General features: G+C 35.5%; 1 protein-coding gene across 3 annotated transcripts in view; it reads right to left on the bottom strand.

The window, feature by feature from the left end:
• AP1G1 (adaptor related protein complex 1 subunit gamma 1) overlaps positions 1-18,472 on the bottom strand; it is a 134,173-nt gene that overhangs the window by 63,186 nt on the left and 52,515 nt on the right. For all 3 annotated transcript variants that reach the window (XM_037815484.1, XM_037815483.1, XM_037815485.1), the window contains exons 3-4: positions 6,332-6,456; positions 4,430-4,571 (exon numbers count right to left, since the gene is read on the bottom strand). In XM_037815484.1, the coding sequence (XP_037671412.1) occupies positions 4,430-4,571; positions 6,332-6,456 (267 nt within the window). The remainder of the gene's footprint in view (positions 1-4,429; positions 4,572-6,331; positions 6,457-18,472) is intronic.

Raw genomic sequence — 18,472 nt, 5'->3', positions numbered from 1 at the left:
AAATTGACTGTGGTGATGAATGCACCAGTACGTGATGATACTGTGAACAATTTATACTTTGTATGATTGTATGGTATGTGACTGTATCTCAATAAAATTGAATTATTAAAAAAAAGGCAAAATAAAATTGCATTAAAAAAAAGAAAACAACAAAAAAGGAATGAAGTTCTGATACATGCCACTACATGGACGAACCCTGAAGACAACACACTGAGTGAAAAAAGTCAGACACTAGAGACAGATATTGTATGATTCCACCTATCTGAAATAGACTATGCAAATTTAGAGAGAAACCAGAATAGTGGTTACCAGGGATGAAGGGGGGACGAGTTAATGCATAACAGGTGTCAGGTTTATGTTTACTGGGAAAGTTCTGATAATGGATGGCAGTGAAGGCAGCAAAATATCACGAATGTGATTAATCCCACTGAATGGTATGCTTGGGGGTGGCTGAGATAGGAAAGTTTATGTTGCATATTTTTGTGCAGTTTAAAAAGAGAGAGACTAAAGAAACCATGACAAGTGCAATGCATAAACCTAGACTGGATCTAATAATGGAGAAGAATATGCCCAAAAGGATATTAATGGGATAAATAATAAAATTAGAAACTATAAGCTTTACAGCAAAGTTAAATTTCTTGAAATTCTTGACTGTACTTAAGGTAGTTACATTATGTGAATACAGGCATACCTTGTTTTATCATGCTTCACTTTATTGTTCTTTGTAGATACTGCATTTTTACAATTGAAGATTTTTGACAAATCTGCATTGAGGAAGCCTATCGGTGCCATATTTCTAACAGCATGTGCTCACTTTGTGTCCGTGTCACCTTCTGGTAATTTTCGTAATATTTCAAACTTTTCATTATTATTATATCGGTTATGGTGATCTGTGATCAGCCATCTTTGATATCACTATTCTAACTGTTCAGGGGAGCCACAAACCATGCACATAGAAGACAGCAAAATTGATTACAAATACCGTGTATTTTGAGTGGCCATTCCCCCATTTCTCTGGCATCCCTGTTCCCTGAAACACAACACTATTGAAATCAGGCCAGTTAAAAATAACCCCACAATGGTCTCTAAGTGTTCAAGTGAAAGGAAGAGTCACACATGCCACTCAATTTAAATCAAAAGCTAGAATGATTAAGCTTAGGGAGGAGGGCATGTCAAAAGGCAAGATTGGCCAAAAGCTAAGCCTCCTGCACCAAAAAGTTAGCCAAGTTGTGAATGCAAAGGACGAGTTCTTGAAGGAAGTTGCTGAAGTACGACTCCAGGGAATACACAAATGATAAGAAAGGGAAACAGTCTTATTGCTGAAACAGAGAACATTTTAGTGGTCTGGACAGAATATCAAATCAGCCACAACATTCCCTTAAGCCAAAACCCAATCCAGAGCAAGGCCCTAACTCTCTTCAATTATACGAAGGCTGAAAGAGGTGAAGAAGTGGAGAAGAGTTTGAAGCTAGGAGAAGTTGGTTCATGAGTTTAAGGAAAGAATTAATCTTTAGAACATAAATGTGCAAGGTAAAGCTGCAAGTGCTAATGCAGAAGCTGCAACAAGTTATCCAGAAGATCTAGCTAAAATAACTGACGAAGATGGCTACACTAAACAACAAATTTTTCAACGTAGATGAAACAGCCTTTTATTTAGGATAGCCTGGCTTCAAAGTTTCAAGGAATAGGTTGACCATCTTGTTAGGGGCTAATGCAGCTGGTGAATTTAAGTGGAAGCCAATGTTCACTTACCATTCCAAAAATCTTAGGGTCCTTAAGAATTATGCTAAATCTACTCTACCTGTGCCCTATAAGTGGAAAAACAAGCCTGGATGATAGTACATCTGTTCACAACATGGTTTCTTGAATGTTTTATGCTCATTGTTGAGACTATTGCTCAGAAAAAAAGATTCCTTTCAAAATATTACTAACAATGTACCTGGTCACCCAAGAGCGCTGATGGAGATGTACGAGATTAATGTTGTCTTCATGCCCACTAACACAATATCCATTCTGCAGCACAGATCAAGATGTCATTTCAACTTTCAAGAGTTATAATTTAAGAAATTCATTTTGTAAGGCTATACCTACCATAGATAGTGATTCCTCTGATGGATCTGGGCAAAGTAAATTGAAAACCTTCTGGAAAAGAGTCACCATTCTAGATGCCATTAAGAACATTCATAATTCATGGGCAGAGGTCAAAAGAGAAACAATAACAGGAATTTGGCAGAAGTTAATTACAACCCACACGGATGATTTTGAGGGGTTCAAGACTTCAATGGAGGAAGGAACTGCAGATGTGGTGAAAATAGCAAGAGTACTGGATTTGGAAGTGGAGTCTGAAGATGTGACTGAATTGCTGCAATCTCATGATAAAACCTTAACGGAGGAGGAGTTGCTTCTTATGGATGAGCAAAGTGGTCTCTTGAAATAGAATCTACTCCTGGTGAAGATGCTATGAATATTGTTGAAATGACAACAAAGGATCTAGAATATTACTAAACTAAGTTGTGGGTAAAAATGCTATCAAAACAGCATCACGCGCTATGGAGAAATCTTTCATCAAAGGAAGAGTTAATTGATGGGGCAAACTTCATTGCTGTCTTATTTCAAGAAATTGCCACAGCCACCTCAACCTTCAGCAACCACCACCCTGATCAGTCAGCAGTAGCCATCAACATCAAGGCACAACTCTCTACTCAGCAAAAAGACGTTGACTCACTGAAGGCTCAAATGATGGTTAGCATTTTTGAGCAAAAAAGTATTTTTAATTAAGGTATTGTTTTTTCAGACATAATGCTATTATACACTTAATAAATGACAGCATAGTGTAAGCCTAACTTTTATATGCACTGGAAACTCAAAAAATTCATATGACTTGCTTTATTGCAATTGTCTGGAACTGAACCCACAATATGTCCAAGGTATGCCTGTATCTTTGTTCTTAGGAAATATACATGGAAGTATTAAGTGTTCAAAGAGCATGATGTATACAACCTATTCTCAAATGTTTATAGAAAATAGATATACAGATAGGAAGAGATAAATAGATAAGCTGATAGATTGACAGAATTATACAGCAAATGTGGAAAAATGTTAAAAATTGGTGGCTCTGGGTATCTGGAGGGGTGGGGGATTTCTGGAGTCTCTGTATGTTTTTATGTTTATTCACTTTTTCAACTGTCCTGTAAGTATTGAATTATTTCAAAATAAAAAGTTAAAAAAAAAAATCATGCAACTGAATGATGAGTTATACTACAGTTGCTATACATCTGCTGTTAGGTTTTATGGTATCCATATCAATTCACTTCTCTACTGACATCAAGAAAGTCATCTGAAAGATAATCCCTACTCAAGAAAAGATAAACTTAACTTGTTCACTGGAAAGAGAGGTACATTCAAACACTGACTTTGGTTAACTCCTAAAGTAACCATAACTAATTTGTTGGCGTCAAATACCATAAAAGTTTAGATACATGAACAAGAAAAGATTTCTGCTGATTCCTCCCATCTTATGCTTGGGGGAGTTGAAGAGACGTTTTTCTAAAAAGAAAGGTATATCTTATTTAATTGAATAATGTGCCTTCTGAACAAGAGCAGCAGTCTTTGAAAGAAAGAACTGGCTTAATAGGGAAGAATTTAATTTTGTTTGTAGCCATAATTAACATTGTATGATCCGGGAAATAGTGTCACTATTTCAACACTTCTATCTCACACAATTAATACACGGGGATAGAAATGCCAGCCAGACAAGAGCATATGTTCATTTTTTGGACTTCTAAATTTTATATCTTTGTTTAAGAAGGTTCTAGGATTCAAGCACAACATAACTCATTAAAATGTTTAGATCAAGAAATAAAAGCTTAGAGGTTAAGAGAATAAGATAATTCTCTTCCATTACTTTTCCATTTAGACAAACAAATTTTAGAAAGTAGATTCTATATCATTCCCTAATAATTATCTAGGTCCCAGTACACTTGCCCTACCAGAGATACAAAAGGCACTAATACAAAGAAAAAGGCACTATTAAAATAAAAGCAAATTCTTAAAGATCTATTTATTATCACTGTATGAATACTACTGTTAAGTATCAGATAATTTAGGAAGTAATTAAGTAGGCCATCTAGGATATCCAGTAATGTTTGTTTATAAATCATTTTCTTGAAAGAAGAGGAATTAAGAGAAGAATTAAAATGCTCACAATCACTATTAACTAGAAGGTAACAGGCAATAAAGAAAAGTGTCTCCAAAGTTAGTCAGCATAAAAAAGCATATTTTGATTCCTATACAATCATTTAAAATATATTACTGCATAAAGAAAAATACTTAATGTTATTATCAGTTTTTAATAATAGAATAATTTGCCTTCTCATTTCCATAATACTCCCTTATATAAACACAGATATTCGGTTTCATTAAAAGTTACCTTTTTTCTTAAGTAAGAGTTGGAGGTTTTCAGGAGTTTCTCTACCTCTCCTGCAAGATCTCTGCACATCTCTGAGGAGCCCATGCAGCCAAGAGTACAAAGTGCTAGTCCCTGTACATATTGTGTGCTATGATTAAGATCACTGCAAAAGAAAGGAAGGTAGAAATGAACACACTCTGCCTGGTACTCCCCATGAAGAAGCTTCACAATCTAATGAGTTAGCTCAGAAGGACTTCAGAGTTTTCTCAGAATGGAGATAATTAGCAGGATTATTCTTCATAAAATGTTTATCCCAACTTCATTAAAACTACCAACACATAAAGATACAATTCCAAGATCTTTAATGTATTAGAGTTTTTTTAGGCCAATGAATTTCCATTATTAAGCATAAAAACTTCTGGCAGACTATAATATTCTGTAATAACAAAAAAAGGAAAAAAAAACCATTCTTTAATGAGTCATTAAAAATAAAAAATAAAATAAAAAAGATCCAAAGTATGTTAAGTGAGCTTGGAATAACATACCAGATCAACTGCCAACTACCTGAAAAGTCATTCTCTCCTAAATTCACTTGGGGCTTGGCTGGTCCTCATTCTTCAATTTTTATTAAGCTACAAACCTATGCTTAAGTTTGGTATTAACTCTCTAATATGAATTTGCTGCTAAGCAGAATAGTCAAATTATCAGCATGTGACTGAAAGCCTGAGTAATAAGGGCAACAGAGCATGCAAGAACAAGAATTTAGGAAACTCTTTGGAACCTGTCTCAAAGTAAACTGTACAAAAGAATCAGGCTGAACAGCAGTATTTCTGTCTATTTTGTTCAATTTCCATCCCTAGTACCTAGAACAGCTCCTGCACCTAGGTATGCAATAAATATTTGTTGAATGAATGAATCAACTACATATTTTCATTATTAATTCTTATTTCAAGGCTCAAGAGTAAGAATTCTCCCAAAACAAAGCTTACAGACTCAACATATTAAAATTACATTCTATACTTACAACCAAATCATGTTTGTCATTTAGAATTTTGTTACCCAACCAAAAAATTTTAAGTAGAACATTATTTACCACAGAAAAGTATTCTGTCTGCAAATGTGATCATCTACATCCCCCTCCTTCCATACTTTCTGTCAAATGAAAAAGACATCTAAAAAGGAAATTAGCCTGATAGCCAAATCAAATCCAAACTAAAACAAAACCAAAAAGTACCTTTAACCTTTTATGGCCATCAGAACTTCCATAGTTTAGAACAGAATATTCCTATAGGAAGGACACTGGAAAGAACTGCTAATTCCCTAGCTCAGGTCCTCTAAGTTCTCCCAATGGTAAGCCTTCCTCAGTTTGTAAGCAAGCTAAACAAACATATCTGGACTGGTATATCAGCAAAACAGCCATTAGAGAAAAAAGACTATACACAATAATTCACAGGGCAAAGTATAATTCTATGCAACTGAAATTTCAATGGATTAGATGGCTGACAAGCAAGATTTCTCTTTTTACCTTTAGACAGTATTTACTAAGAATATGCACTAGTAATTCTTTAGTAAATGGTAAAGTTTCATTATTCATAGTACTCAAAGTACTGGGGAAAATATAAAAATCCCAGATTTTACCAATGCTTGTTCTTTTCTACAAAGGCCCAAATGTTTATTTCATTGCTAAAATGTGTTCCTCTGCCTGAAGATGCAAAGCAATACCTTCATTTAACAAAATTATACCCTACAGAAATTTTAATTCTTTGCTTAGTCTATTTACATATAAGCTACAGAACCAAGAGCAATTCAAATATATTCTGGACACTAAATATAAAATCAGTAAATAGAAACATTTGATGTCATATATTATAAGAAAGACCTGAGAGAACCAAGAATCTGTTAGAAGGAAAGGTTAAGACTTACTTCTTGATACAGTTGGTCATGAGAAGATGAACATCTTGTCTTTCATCTAAAAGCAGCATTGCCCCTAAATAGCCAATCCGTTTGTCTGTGAATTTTTGAGAGGCAATAAGCTTGAGGCACTCCAACTGCCAAAAAAAAAAATCAAGAAATTAAAAAATTACTACCACAATTTAGAAAAGCAATGTTTTTAACCCAGAAACCATAAATGATTAAATTAAACAAACATAAGGTCAACAAGCTACCTAATTAAAAGGTGAAGACCTTTTAACTTGTAAATAGTAATCAAGTTCTGGAGTACATTATCTAATCAAGTCCTATGATATCTCACCATCCAAATAGTGGGTGAATTTTACCTTGGTTCTACTGACTCATACAAACACAAATTAGTAAAGCATTATTCTAAAACATTAATTAGCCAAATTCCTAACTTAATCCCCCAGGTTATATTAAATGCGCACCTAACTCATACATGTATTTAAGGAGTCGTTCCTATGTTGAATATCAAAAAAACTCAATAATAACTTAGAAATTCATCAAAGTGCCAAATACTTTCCTAAACACTGGGAACACACAGTTGAAGAAGAGACAAATTATTGACTTTATTATAATGTAAAGTGCTACATTCAGGGCTTCAACTAAGTAATATGGAGAGTTGAAAGATTAGGAATGAAATACAGAAAAAAAAAATTCCAGAAGAAAACTCAGTAGTGGAATTAACCTGAAATGTTTCATATGGTTTCTTGTTAGAAACAACTCATCAGAGCTTAAGAATCCTTGTAGTTAATTAAATAGCTCTCTGTATTTAGCCTTTCTTGAAAGTCACAATCACTGATATACTTTATCATTCCAGTTTGAAAAACATAACAGAAGTCAAGCATTCTCTCTAGAGCAGTGGTTTTCAAAGGGTGTACATAAGTCAGACTCTCCAAAAATAACTTTTCAAACTGTGCTCCCATTTGTAATCACTGCATTCCAAGGAAAGGTGTTCAAATGGAGACTTAGGTACACAGAAAACAAAGATCCCATGAGACTACTTTTCATGTGCTAACTAGTCTAAGAAGTTAGAAAGTGAAATAATTGTGGAAAGTGAAACAGTTTACAAATAACAAAGGTGAGTTCTCAAATAACAAAAAAAAACCTCACCTCTAAATTGTTGTTTCAAGCTAAATACCACTCTCTCAATATACCTGCCTTTAAAAAAAATTAAAAAAAAAAAGCCACCACCATAGGTAGCTAAATGACTATCCCACCATGACTATACTACCATGAGCATGCCAAAGCCTCCCAGGGAGAATAACCTGGGTCAAAACAGAAAAACTTAAAACACCCTGTGAGACTGAAAAAGGTTATATAACAACCCTTCTCTTCTTTCTATACATTCAATTTAAATTTAAAAAAACAATTTCTGAGATAGAAGTTGCTGTCATTTTTACAATGTCAACTGAAAAATTACCGTTGAACTAAATGAATAAGAAAATCAGATGCTAAAACATTAGGAAAAATGATTTACTCTTTTCCAAATTGAAGGTTTTAAAATCTTCCCATTTAATAATTCTATAAGTAAATATTTAGTGGTAAAAGAAAATGCTCCAAGAATCAGACTGAAGTTTTCATCTTTCTCATTGAATCTTCCTTAGGCTAACGTCTAATAATTTATTCCAAAAATTTTTATCAGTATGCTCTAATGAGTAGAACACACTGTTAGGCATTAACATTACTTTGTATTTTTTAGGGCCACGTTTTAAGATAGTCTTCAGTTACTGGTGAACAAAATTTGCTGCTTTTTGTGGAAGTTGTTTAAAAGTTACCTAAAAACTGAACAGCAAAAACGAAAATTTAAATTTAAAGGGAAAAACACTAAATTAATTCTTTATAAAACCCATTTGTACAGTGACTCTGCTAAAAAAATAAGCATTTGTTTATGTGGTGACAAATTTGAGGGAAAATATAAACTTACATGAGTAGAAATATCTGAAAAACATCCAGTGAAGGATTAACTCTAATTACACTTTACACTTTGGTGGCTAGCAACAGTGCTGAGAAAGTACCATGTTTCATTATTAAGAATGTTATCAAAGTTTTCAAAAACTGATAAAGATAAAGGCTAGGGAAAAAACTTACAATGAAAAGGTGCTTGTGAGGGAAGGGCATCCATTTTTGAGCAGCAATCACTAATAACACAACTTAACACTCTCTTTATATGAGTTAAAGAACAGAAGAAAAATAGTAAACAGTTAAATGAATATGCCCCTTAGGTAACAACCTCAAATTCACTCAGTACTATACTCACTTAAATGTTATTGAAAAACCCACCCCAAACATGTCTAACCCACAAATATAGCATATGTTATAAGACCAAGGCAAAGAGTACAGCTTTTATACTTACAACACCACAGAGTTAATGGAAACTTATTTTTACTCTAAACTCTATGAGCAAAGTCAAAAGACAAATAACAACCTGGGAAAAAATACATGCAACCCAATTCACAGACATAAGATGCTATATAACAGTTTCCTACAAATATATTAAAAAAAAAAGACCAACAATCAAATATAAAAATAGACAAAGAATATGGATGGACTGCTCACAAAAATACAGCAATAGCTCAACCATATGAAATAGAGTTCAACCTCCTCATAAAAGAAATGCAAATCCAACTTGGTAAATTTACTTATAAAATCATTGAACTGTATACTTGAAAAGGGTGAATTATATGATATGCAAAATATGCCTCAAAAAGTTATCAAAAGGGGGATGCAAATCAAAATTACACTTAGATATTGCTTTTTAACCTATTAGATTAGCAAAGATCAAAAGTTCTCATAACAATATGAGGGCATTATTGGTGGTAGTATAAACAGGCACAAGCATGAGAGAAAAAGATCTGGCCTACCTACCTAAATTATAAATATAAATATAAATATATAAATATATATACATATATATAGAGAGAGAGAGAGCGAGTTATATCTCAACAATCCCACTTTAAGGAATTTACACTACATTTATATTCCCACACATGCAAAATAATGGATATTATTCAACTGTAGTAGCATTCAAAAAAAGCAAAAGATTGGAAATGTCCGTTAATAAGGCACCAGTTTAATAAATTCTGATTCACACATATAAGAGAATACTATGCTGAATATAGTATTATGAGCATGAAGCTGCAAAAAAAGGGAAAAATATTAATGAGGAAACTCTTTACATATATTGATATGGACTAATCTTCAAGACAGATTAAGTGAACAGTGCAAACTATATGATGCAATATATACTTTTATACACACACACACACACACACATATGCATCTCCACTGGAGATGCATAAAACATCTCTGGAAGGGAAGGCAAGAAACTGACACCACCAATTTGCCTATAAGGAGGGAAATGAAGGATGGACAAGGATGGAAAGGAGAGTTTTCATCATATATCCTTTTATGTCTTCTAAATTTTGAATCAATTAACTGTCATTATCTCTTCCAAAGATGAATAATTTTAGATTAGGAGAAAAAATTTAAAACTGTAAGGTAAAGAGAACTTATTTCCAACTTGTAGTTAGAAAAGCTAATATAATATTAATTTTAAAAGGGAAGAAAAAGGAAAATCATTTGTTTTCCAGTCCAAAGCTGATAGTACATTTGAAAATTAACAAAAGGCATTTGAGTCTTGGAATAGTTTAATGAAAAGTTTCAAAAAGTTAAGACTAGGATCTTATGAAAATACAAATCAGTTAAATGAGTAACTTTCTAGTTAATATAGGTATGTTTATATACACATGCACATAATTTTTTTGAAGAACAAAGCGGTTGTAACTGCTTTACCATTATGTAGCCTGGCAACACAAAATCTATATAGATCCAAGACTTTTTTTCATTCTTACGGCACTAAATAAGAAAAAGATGCTGACAATCTATTGAATCTATTTTTTTCTCTTGAGAAACTTACAAAATATTTCACTTAGAAGTACATAAAATCACATAACTTTCATTGACTCACCAAGATTTATAAAATTTTAACATTTTACTCTAATTTTTATTAGAGAAGTTGTGGGTTTATAGAACAATCATGCATAAAATTCCAGGATTCCTATACACCACTCCACCACCAACACTTGTGTTCCGGAAAATTTGTTACAATTGAAGAGAGCATTTTTTTTTGTAATTCTACTATTTTTTAACAGTGGTTACATTTGTTACAATTGATGAAAGATTATTAAAGTAGTACTATTAACTATTGTCCACAGATTATGTAGGGGTAGTTTTTCCCCATTTTCCCAACCTTTTTTTTTTTAATGCATGTCTTTATTACTCATCTACCCATTCACTGGATAAAGGAGGTGTTGGTACAAAGTTTTTACAATCACACGGTCACAAATTAAAGGTATATAGTTCTACAGTCATTATCAAAGATCAAGGCTACTGGATTACGATTCAATAATTTCACATTATTTCCTTCTGGCTAGTCTAATACACTAAAAACTAAAAAAAATATATTTATATAATGAGTCAGTGATCATACTCATTTGTTAAATCTTAACTTCTCTGTTACAACTCTCTCCTCTCCTTTGATCATTCTCTCAATCTTCAGGGATATCTAGGCAATGACCATTCTAACTTCTTGGTGCTGAAAAGGGGTGTTGACATTACGGGGTAAAGGAATGAAACTGGTTGATGATCTTGGAAAGACTAGTACCTCTGGATTTCAGGGTTTATCTGGCATAGGAACAACCAGGAGGCTTTAAGTTTCTGGAAAAATAAACTAATAAGTAAAACTTTTATATAGTCTTAGAGTCCAGGTTCTTTAGGGTTTACAGGAATACTGTTGGTTGGGGCTTGGCATACTGTGGCAAATTACAAAATCTGGCTGAAGCTTGCCCAAGAGTAACCTCCAGAATGACCTCTCAACTCTATATGAACTTTCTTAGCCATTGATACTCTAATTATTTTAATATTACAAATTCAATCAAAGCCCTCCACATACTCTTCCTCAATTCCATTTCCTTTCTCTATATGCCAGAAGTAACCAAAACCCAAGATTTGCTGTTCATTATTGCCATTCTTTATATTTTACTAGACATGTAGTATCTAAAGACAATACATAGAACTGTTTTTGAATGATTTAAACTTCATATAAATACTGCACTGTATTTAAGCTTCCGATTCCTGCTCTTTTCACTCAAGAGTATTATTCACATTGAGAAAAGCTCTAATTCAGCCATAGTCATTGCTATACAGCATTTCATTTACAAATATTCTCTTTTTTATAGACATATACATTGAATTGTTACCAATGTTTTACTATTAGAAACAATACTGCAATGAATACTCTATGTATCCTCTTTGTACACATGGATGAAAATTTTTTTAGGTTATATACCTAAAAAGGCTTCACGAGATTCAGGTTTTTATTTTTTTGTTTTGCTTTTCAAGTAGCTTTCATGGATGGTGGTATGAACTTTCATCAGGAAGCATATAATTATTTCTGATTATCTCTTTTGTGACATCAGCAACGTGATGATCATCAGAGGCTGCCAAAAAGTAATCTAATTATCTCATCCCTTCTTCATTTATTAGCTGAAATAATGCTCTACAGCACAACTTCTCTCTCTATACCATTAGATTTCTTTTGAAGGAATCAATGGTAAGAAAAGTCAAGATACACATTTGTTTCCTTCCTTTCATTTACTAGTTTTCAAAATAGAGAGTTGGCCCCCAGTATCCTCCAAAGATGACCAATGAAGTTTTATGCATGAATTTTTGTTTAAGTATTCTTTTGAACTCATGAATTTAAACTTACTTGGTACTGCAGTTACTATTCTTATTAAGGTTCAACTTATTTCATTTTTGGCATGACAGCCTCTTCTAGTAGCTACTGAACCTTTCTGACATGATCTCCATAGTCTTTGTTGAGTTCTGGCACAATAAGATATCTCACATTTATTTTGTACATCTCCTGCTCCAGATTTGTTACCAGTCATTTTTCCAGTGGGTTTTGGTACCTTTGGAGTGAAATGGTATTGGGGACCACAATCTGAGCTTTCTATTTCTATTGGTTTGGTTATTGTTTCTAGGACTTTTCAGAGAACAGACCTAAGTTAAGTACTTTTTAAAATAAAACATATGTTAAAATATTAGCAAGACTAATCTAGCAATGTAAAAAAAAAAAAAAAGCATTATCACAACCAAGAAATAAGAAAGAGAAATTAAATGCAGTACTTTTTAAGATAAAATATACGTTAAAATATCGCCAAGGCAAATCTAGCAATGTAAAACAAAACAAAACAAAACAAAACAAAAAAACAGTATCATAACCAAGAAATAAAAAAGAGAAATTAAATGCGTAAGGATGGGTAAGGAAAAAAAGAGAACTGCCATTATTTGCAGATAATAGTGCTGTCTATTTGAAAATAATGGAGTTCAATTCAGCAATATTGCTAGGTAGAGAAATACACAAAAATTACATTTCTATATATCTGTAACATAAAGAGTAAAAAAATTTAAATAATATTTACAGTAGAAACAAAGACCTTAAGGAATCTATGAATAAATTTCACCAACAACACGTGAGGTCTTATGGAGAATATTGTAAAACTGTAGAGAACCTAAAGAAGTGGAGTGCTATACCAAATTGATGGAAGAGAAGACTGTTACAGACAGGTGATTGGATGTAGTAGACCAGGCTGGAACTGGGGAAGTAGTCACAAGCCCAATAACGCCACATGGAAATATGGGCCCAATATTGCCAAAACTTCTGGTTTTCTAAGAGAAACCAGAAATCCAGATTTCTATGAGAAGTTCCTCAAAGTTTACATGTTAACAGCAAATTCAAAACAATTTTAATTGTGCAGGATAAACAAAACACACCTGTAGAAGAATCTGGTATCTGAGCTACCAATTTTCTATTCCTGCAGTCTACCTACATTAGATACTCAACTTTACTTTTGGACTGTGTTTAAAAAAAACAGATGCTTGAAAGGTTAAAGGATATCTACTACTGTCATTGTTGTAAAAATGTTAAGGATATTGTCCATCATATTACAAAGAGACCCTATATGAAAGACCCAAGTTAGAAAATCTCTTTGAAAATTCTGTGCTTCAAAAAGCTTTCTTCACTGTCCTTGAGGAAACAGTAAAATCAAGAATACATGAGGGTTTTAACTGTATAAAATACTTATGACTATTTTACATCTATTAACTTAATCTTCATAAAAACACTGACTTGTCCCCATTTTACAGATGAGGAAACTGAGACACAGAAATTAAAGATGTGGCCCAAAGTCACTTACATAATAAAGCAGCAAAGCAAGAATTCATATCCAGACAGTCTGGTCTCTGAGGTTGTACTCTTAAATTCAACCAGGTAACTGAATATCTCCATTCTTGCTTTAGCTGTCTCTCCAAAAGCAACTACACTGGACTTATGTTCTGCATTCCTCCTTCCTCCCATTACTTACTTTCTACCACTTTTCTTCTCCTAATCAGGTGCTTGTAGTATATGGCATCTCAAATCCTCTGCACATCAAGGCAGGGATAAAACAGTTACATAAATAATAAGCTTAAAAGAAACAGCCATTTATACATTTGGACTAAACCCAAAGAGTCAACAGATTTTTTATACAGGGGTAAATTCTAATCCCCGCTTCTATATTTACAAGCTGTGTGAATTTAAGTCACAAAGCTTCTGAATTTCAGTTTTCTCATCTGTAAAATTACCTATTTCATGGGATTTCTTGTAAAAAAATTTTTTTTAACTTTAAATTTTGAAATATTTCCCAATTTACAGGACAGTTGCAAAAATAATACAAAACCCATACAGAGAACTCTACCAGATCCCTCCACCTCCCACCCCCAGATACCCAGATCCACCAACTTTTAACATTTAACCACATTTGCTGTCTCATTCTACCCATCTATTCATCCATCCATTTTTTAAACACTTGAGAGGAGGATGTATACATCATGCTCCTTAAACACTTAATACTTCCATGTACAATTTCTAAGCACAAAGATATTACACTCATGTAGCCACCTTAAGTACAGTTAACAAATTCAAGAAATTTAGCACTGATGTAAAGTTTACAGTCTATATTCCAATTTTTCCATATGTCCCAACAATGTCCTTCAGGGCATTTTCTCCTCCACTATTAGATCCAGTCCAGGATCATGTATTGCATTTAACTGCTATTGCCTCTTTAGTCTCTCCCTCTGTTGTTATATTAGTTAGGGTTCTCTGGGGAAACAGAATCAACAAGAGATACTATAAGATTTTATAAAAGTGTCTCATGCAACTGTGGGTATGCACGAGTCCAAATTCCACAGGGCAGGCAACAAACTGGCAACTCCAATGAAGACACTCGATGAACTCAGGCAGTGAACTGGCAACTTCAATTAACGTGTTTGAAGAACTCCTCAGGAATGAACTGGCAACTTCGATGAACTCCTCAGGAAATGCTTTGCTGGTTAGCGGAAGCAGAAGTGAAGGTCCTCGATCTGTCTCGCTGAAGTCTTCAACTGATTGGATTAAATCCAGCTGATTGCATTCTCTCATTGTGGAAGACACCCCTTCATGGATGTAATCAGCCACAGCTGCAGCCAATTGACTGATGATTTAATAAACCAGATTTCTGGTTTATTAACCAGCCATAAATGTCCCTGCAGTAACAGTTAGGCCAGTGCTTGCTTGACCAGACACCTGGGTACCATCACCTGGCCAAGATGACACATGAACCTAACCCTCATAGTTGTAAATTGTGAAGACATATATACAACATAAACTTTCCCATCTCAGCCACTCCCAAGCATACAAGTCAGTGGGATTAATCCCATTCACGAAGTTGTGCTACCCTCAACACCATCCATCACCAGAACTTTCTCATCTCATCACTCCAAACATAAACCTTGTATCCATTATACTTCAATTCCCCATTCCTCTCTCCTCCCACCCCCGGTAACCTGTACTCTACTTTCTGTCTCTATGAATTTGCATATTCTATTTCATATAAATGGAATCATACAATATCTGTGTGCCAGTTCAATGGGATTATTGTTGTGTTTCCTGGTGGAAGCACTCCTCCTTTTGGAACCAAGACCTGTAGACCAGCAGAGCTGAAGCCTGCAGGGACATGAAGCAAAAATTTACCTAGTGGATCACCAGGAATGATAGTGAGAGGTGCCACTCCTGTTTCCACCCCTTGATTCCTGGACCCATGAATCCTGGCTATGGGAGAAACAGCACCATAGAGTGGATGCTGATTCAGAGCATACACAGCCTCCTGGAGAACACTGCCCCAACCCTGAAAGGTATTGCCACCTAGTTGGCACCGTAATTGAGTCTTCAACAAGCCATTCCACCGTTCTATCAACCCAGCTGCCTCTGGATGATAGGGAACATGGTAAGACCACAGAATTCCATGAGCGTGTGCCCATTCCCTCACTCCATTTGCTGTGAACTGGGTTCCTTGGTCCGAAGCAATGCTGTGTGGAATACCATGACGGTAGATAAGGCATTCTGTAAGTCCATGGATTGTAGTTTTGGCAGAAGCATGTCGTGCAGGGAAGGCAAACCCATATCCGGAGTATGTGTCTATTCCAGTAAGAACAAATCGCTGCCCCTTCCATGATGGAAGTGGTCCAATGTAATCACAACCTGCCACCAGGTAGCAGGCTGATCACCTCGGGGAACAGTGCCATATCGGGGACTGAGTGTGGGTCTCTGCTGCTGGCAGACTGGACACTCAGCAGTGGCTGTGGCCAGGTCAGCCTTGGTGAGTAGAAGTCCACGTTCCTGAGCCCATGCATAACCTCCATCCCTACCACCATGACCACTTTGTTCAAGAGCCCATTGGGCAATGACAGGAGTTGCTGGGGAAAGAGGCTGATTGGTATCTACCAAACGGGTCATTTTATCCACTTGGTTATTAAAACCTTCTTCTGCTGAAGTCACCCTCTGGTGAGCATTCACATGGGACACAAATATCTTCATGTTGTTTGCCCACTCAGAAAGATCTATCCACATACCCCTTCCCCAGACTTCTTTGTCGCCAATCTTCCAATCATGTTCCTTCCAAGTCCCTGACTATCCAGCCAAACCATTAGCAACAGCCCAGGAATCAGTATACAAATGCACCTCTGGTCAGTTCTCCTTCCAAGCAAAGTGAACAACCAGGTGCACTGCTCAAAGTTCTGCCCACTGGGAGGATTTCCCCTCACCACTGTCCTTCAGGGACATCCCAGAAAGGGGCTGCAGTGCTGCAGCTGTCCACTTTCGGGTGATGCCTGCATATCGTGCAGAACCATCTGTAAACTAGGCCCGACTCTTCTCTTCCTCAGTCAACTGACTGTAAGGAACTCCCCAAGATGCCATAGCTATGGGCTGAGAAAGAGAAGGTAAGGTGGAAGGAGTGGGAGCCATGGGCATTTGAGCCACTTCCTCATGTAACTTACTTGTACCTTCAGGACCTGCTAGAGCTCTATCTCGTATATACCATTTCCATTTTACGATGGAGTGCTGCTGTGCACACCCAACTTTATGGCTTGGTGGGTCAGACAACACCCAGCTCATGATAGGTAACTCAGGTCTCATGGTAACTTGGTGGCCCATGGTTAAGCGTTCTGTCTCTACTAAGGCCCAGTAGCAGGCCAACAGCTGTTTCTCAAATGGAGAGTAGTTATCTGCAGAGGATGGTAAAGCTTTACTCCAAAATAAGGGCCTGCATTGTGATTCTCCTATAGGAGCCTGCCAAAGGCTCCAAACAGCATCTCTATTTGCCACTGATACTTCCAGCACCATTGGGTCAGCTGGATCATATGGTCCAAGTGGCAGAGCAGCTTGCACAGCAGCCTGGACCTGTCGCAGAGCCTCATCTTGTTCTGGTCCCCACTCAAAACTAGAAGCTTTTCTAGTCACTTGGTAAATGGGCCGGAGTAGCACACCTAAATGAGGAATATGCTGTCTCCAAAACCCAAAGAGGCCAACTAAGCGTTGTGTAGAGAGGAACATCCTGGGAGAAAGCCATTTTGAAACCAGAACTTTGGAGCAGACGCCAGCCATGTGCCTTCCCAGCTAACAGACGTTTTCCGGACGCCATTGGCCATCCTCCAGTGAAGGTACCTGATTACTGATGTGTTACCTTGGACACTTTATGGCCTTAAGACTGTAACTGTATAGCCAAATAAACCCCCTTTTTATAAAAGCCAGTCCATCTCTGGTGTTTTGCATTCTGCAGCATTAGCAAACTAGAACAATCTGCCACTTTGTGTCTGACCTACTTCACTCAACATACTATCTTCAAGATTTATTCATGTAGTAGTATGTATCAGAATTTATTCCTTAATAATGCTAAATATTATTCCATTGTATTCATATACCACAATTTGTTATCTATTCATCTGCTGCTGGACATCTGAGTTGCTTCCACCTTTTGGCTATTGTGAACAATAGTTATGAACACTGTTGTACAAATATCTGCCCGAGTTCCTGCTTTCAATTCTTTTGGTATATACCTAGAAGTGGGATTGTCAGGTCATGTGGTAGTTCTATGTTTAGCTTTTTGAGGAACTGCCAAATTATTTTCCACAGTGAGTGCACCATTTTATATTCCCACCAACTATGTACACTAAGGTTCCTATTTTTCCACATCCTTGACAGCACTTGCTATTTTCCATTTTTTAAACAACAGCCATCCTAGTAGGTATGAGGTGGTACCTCATCGTGGTTTTAATCTGCATTTCCCTAATGGCTAATGATCTGAGCATCTTTTCATGGGCTTATTTGCTCCTTTGTATATACACTCTGAAGAAATGTCTATTCAAGTCCTTTGCCCACTTTTAAATTGGGTTATTTTTTCCTTTTTGCTGAGTTGTAGGAGTTCTTTATATATTCCAGATACTAAACTTTTATCACATAAATGGTTTCTAAATATTTTCTCCCATTCTACTGGTTATCTTTTCACTTTCTTGACAATGTCCTTTGATACACAAAAGTTTTTAATTTTGATGAAGTCCAATTTATTTTTTCTTTTGTTGCTCATGCTTTTGGTGTAAAGTCTGGTTTCCTGTAAATTTAACTGAGACTTTTAAATGCGGCTACTAGAAATTTTAGCACTACATATGTGGCTCATATTTTATTTCTACTGACAG

This window comes from Choloepus didactylus, chromosome 22 (assembly GCF_015220235.1).
Source record: "Choloepus didactylus isolate mChoDid1 chromosome 22, mChoDid1.pri, whole genome shotgun sequence".
Taxonomy (NCBI): Eukaryota; Metazoa; Chordata; class Mammalia; order Pilosa; family Megalonychidae; genus Choloepus; species Choloepus didactylus.
The sequence above is the reverse complement of the archived record's forward strand: the minus strand, read 5'-3'. Positions and strand labels throughout refer to the sequence as shown.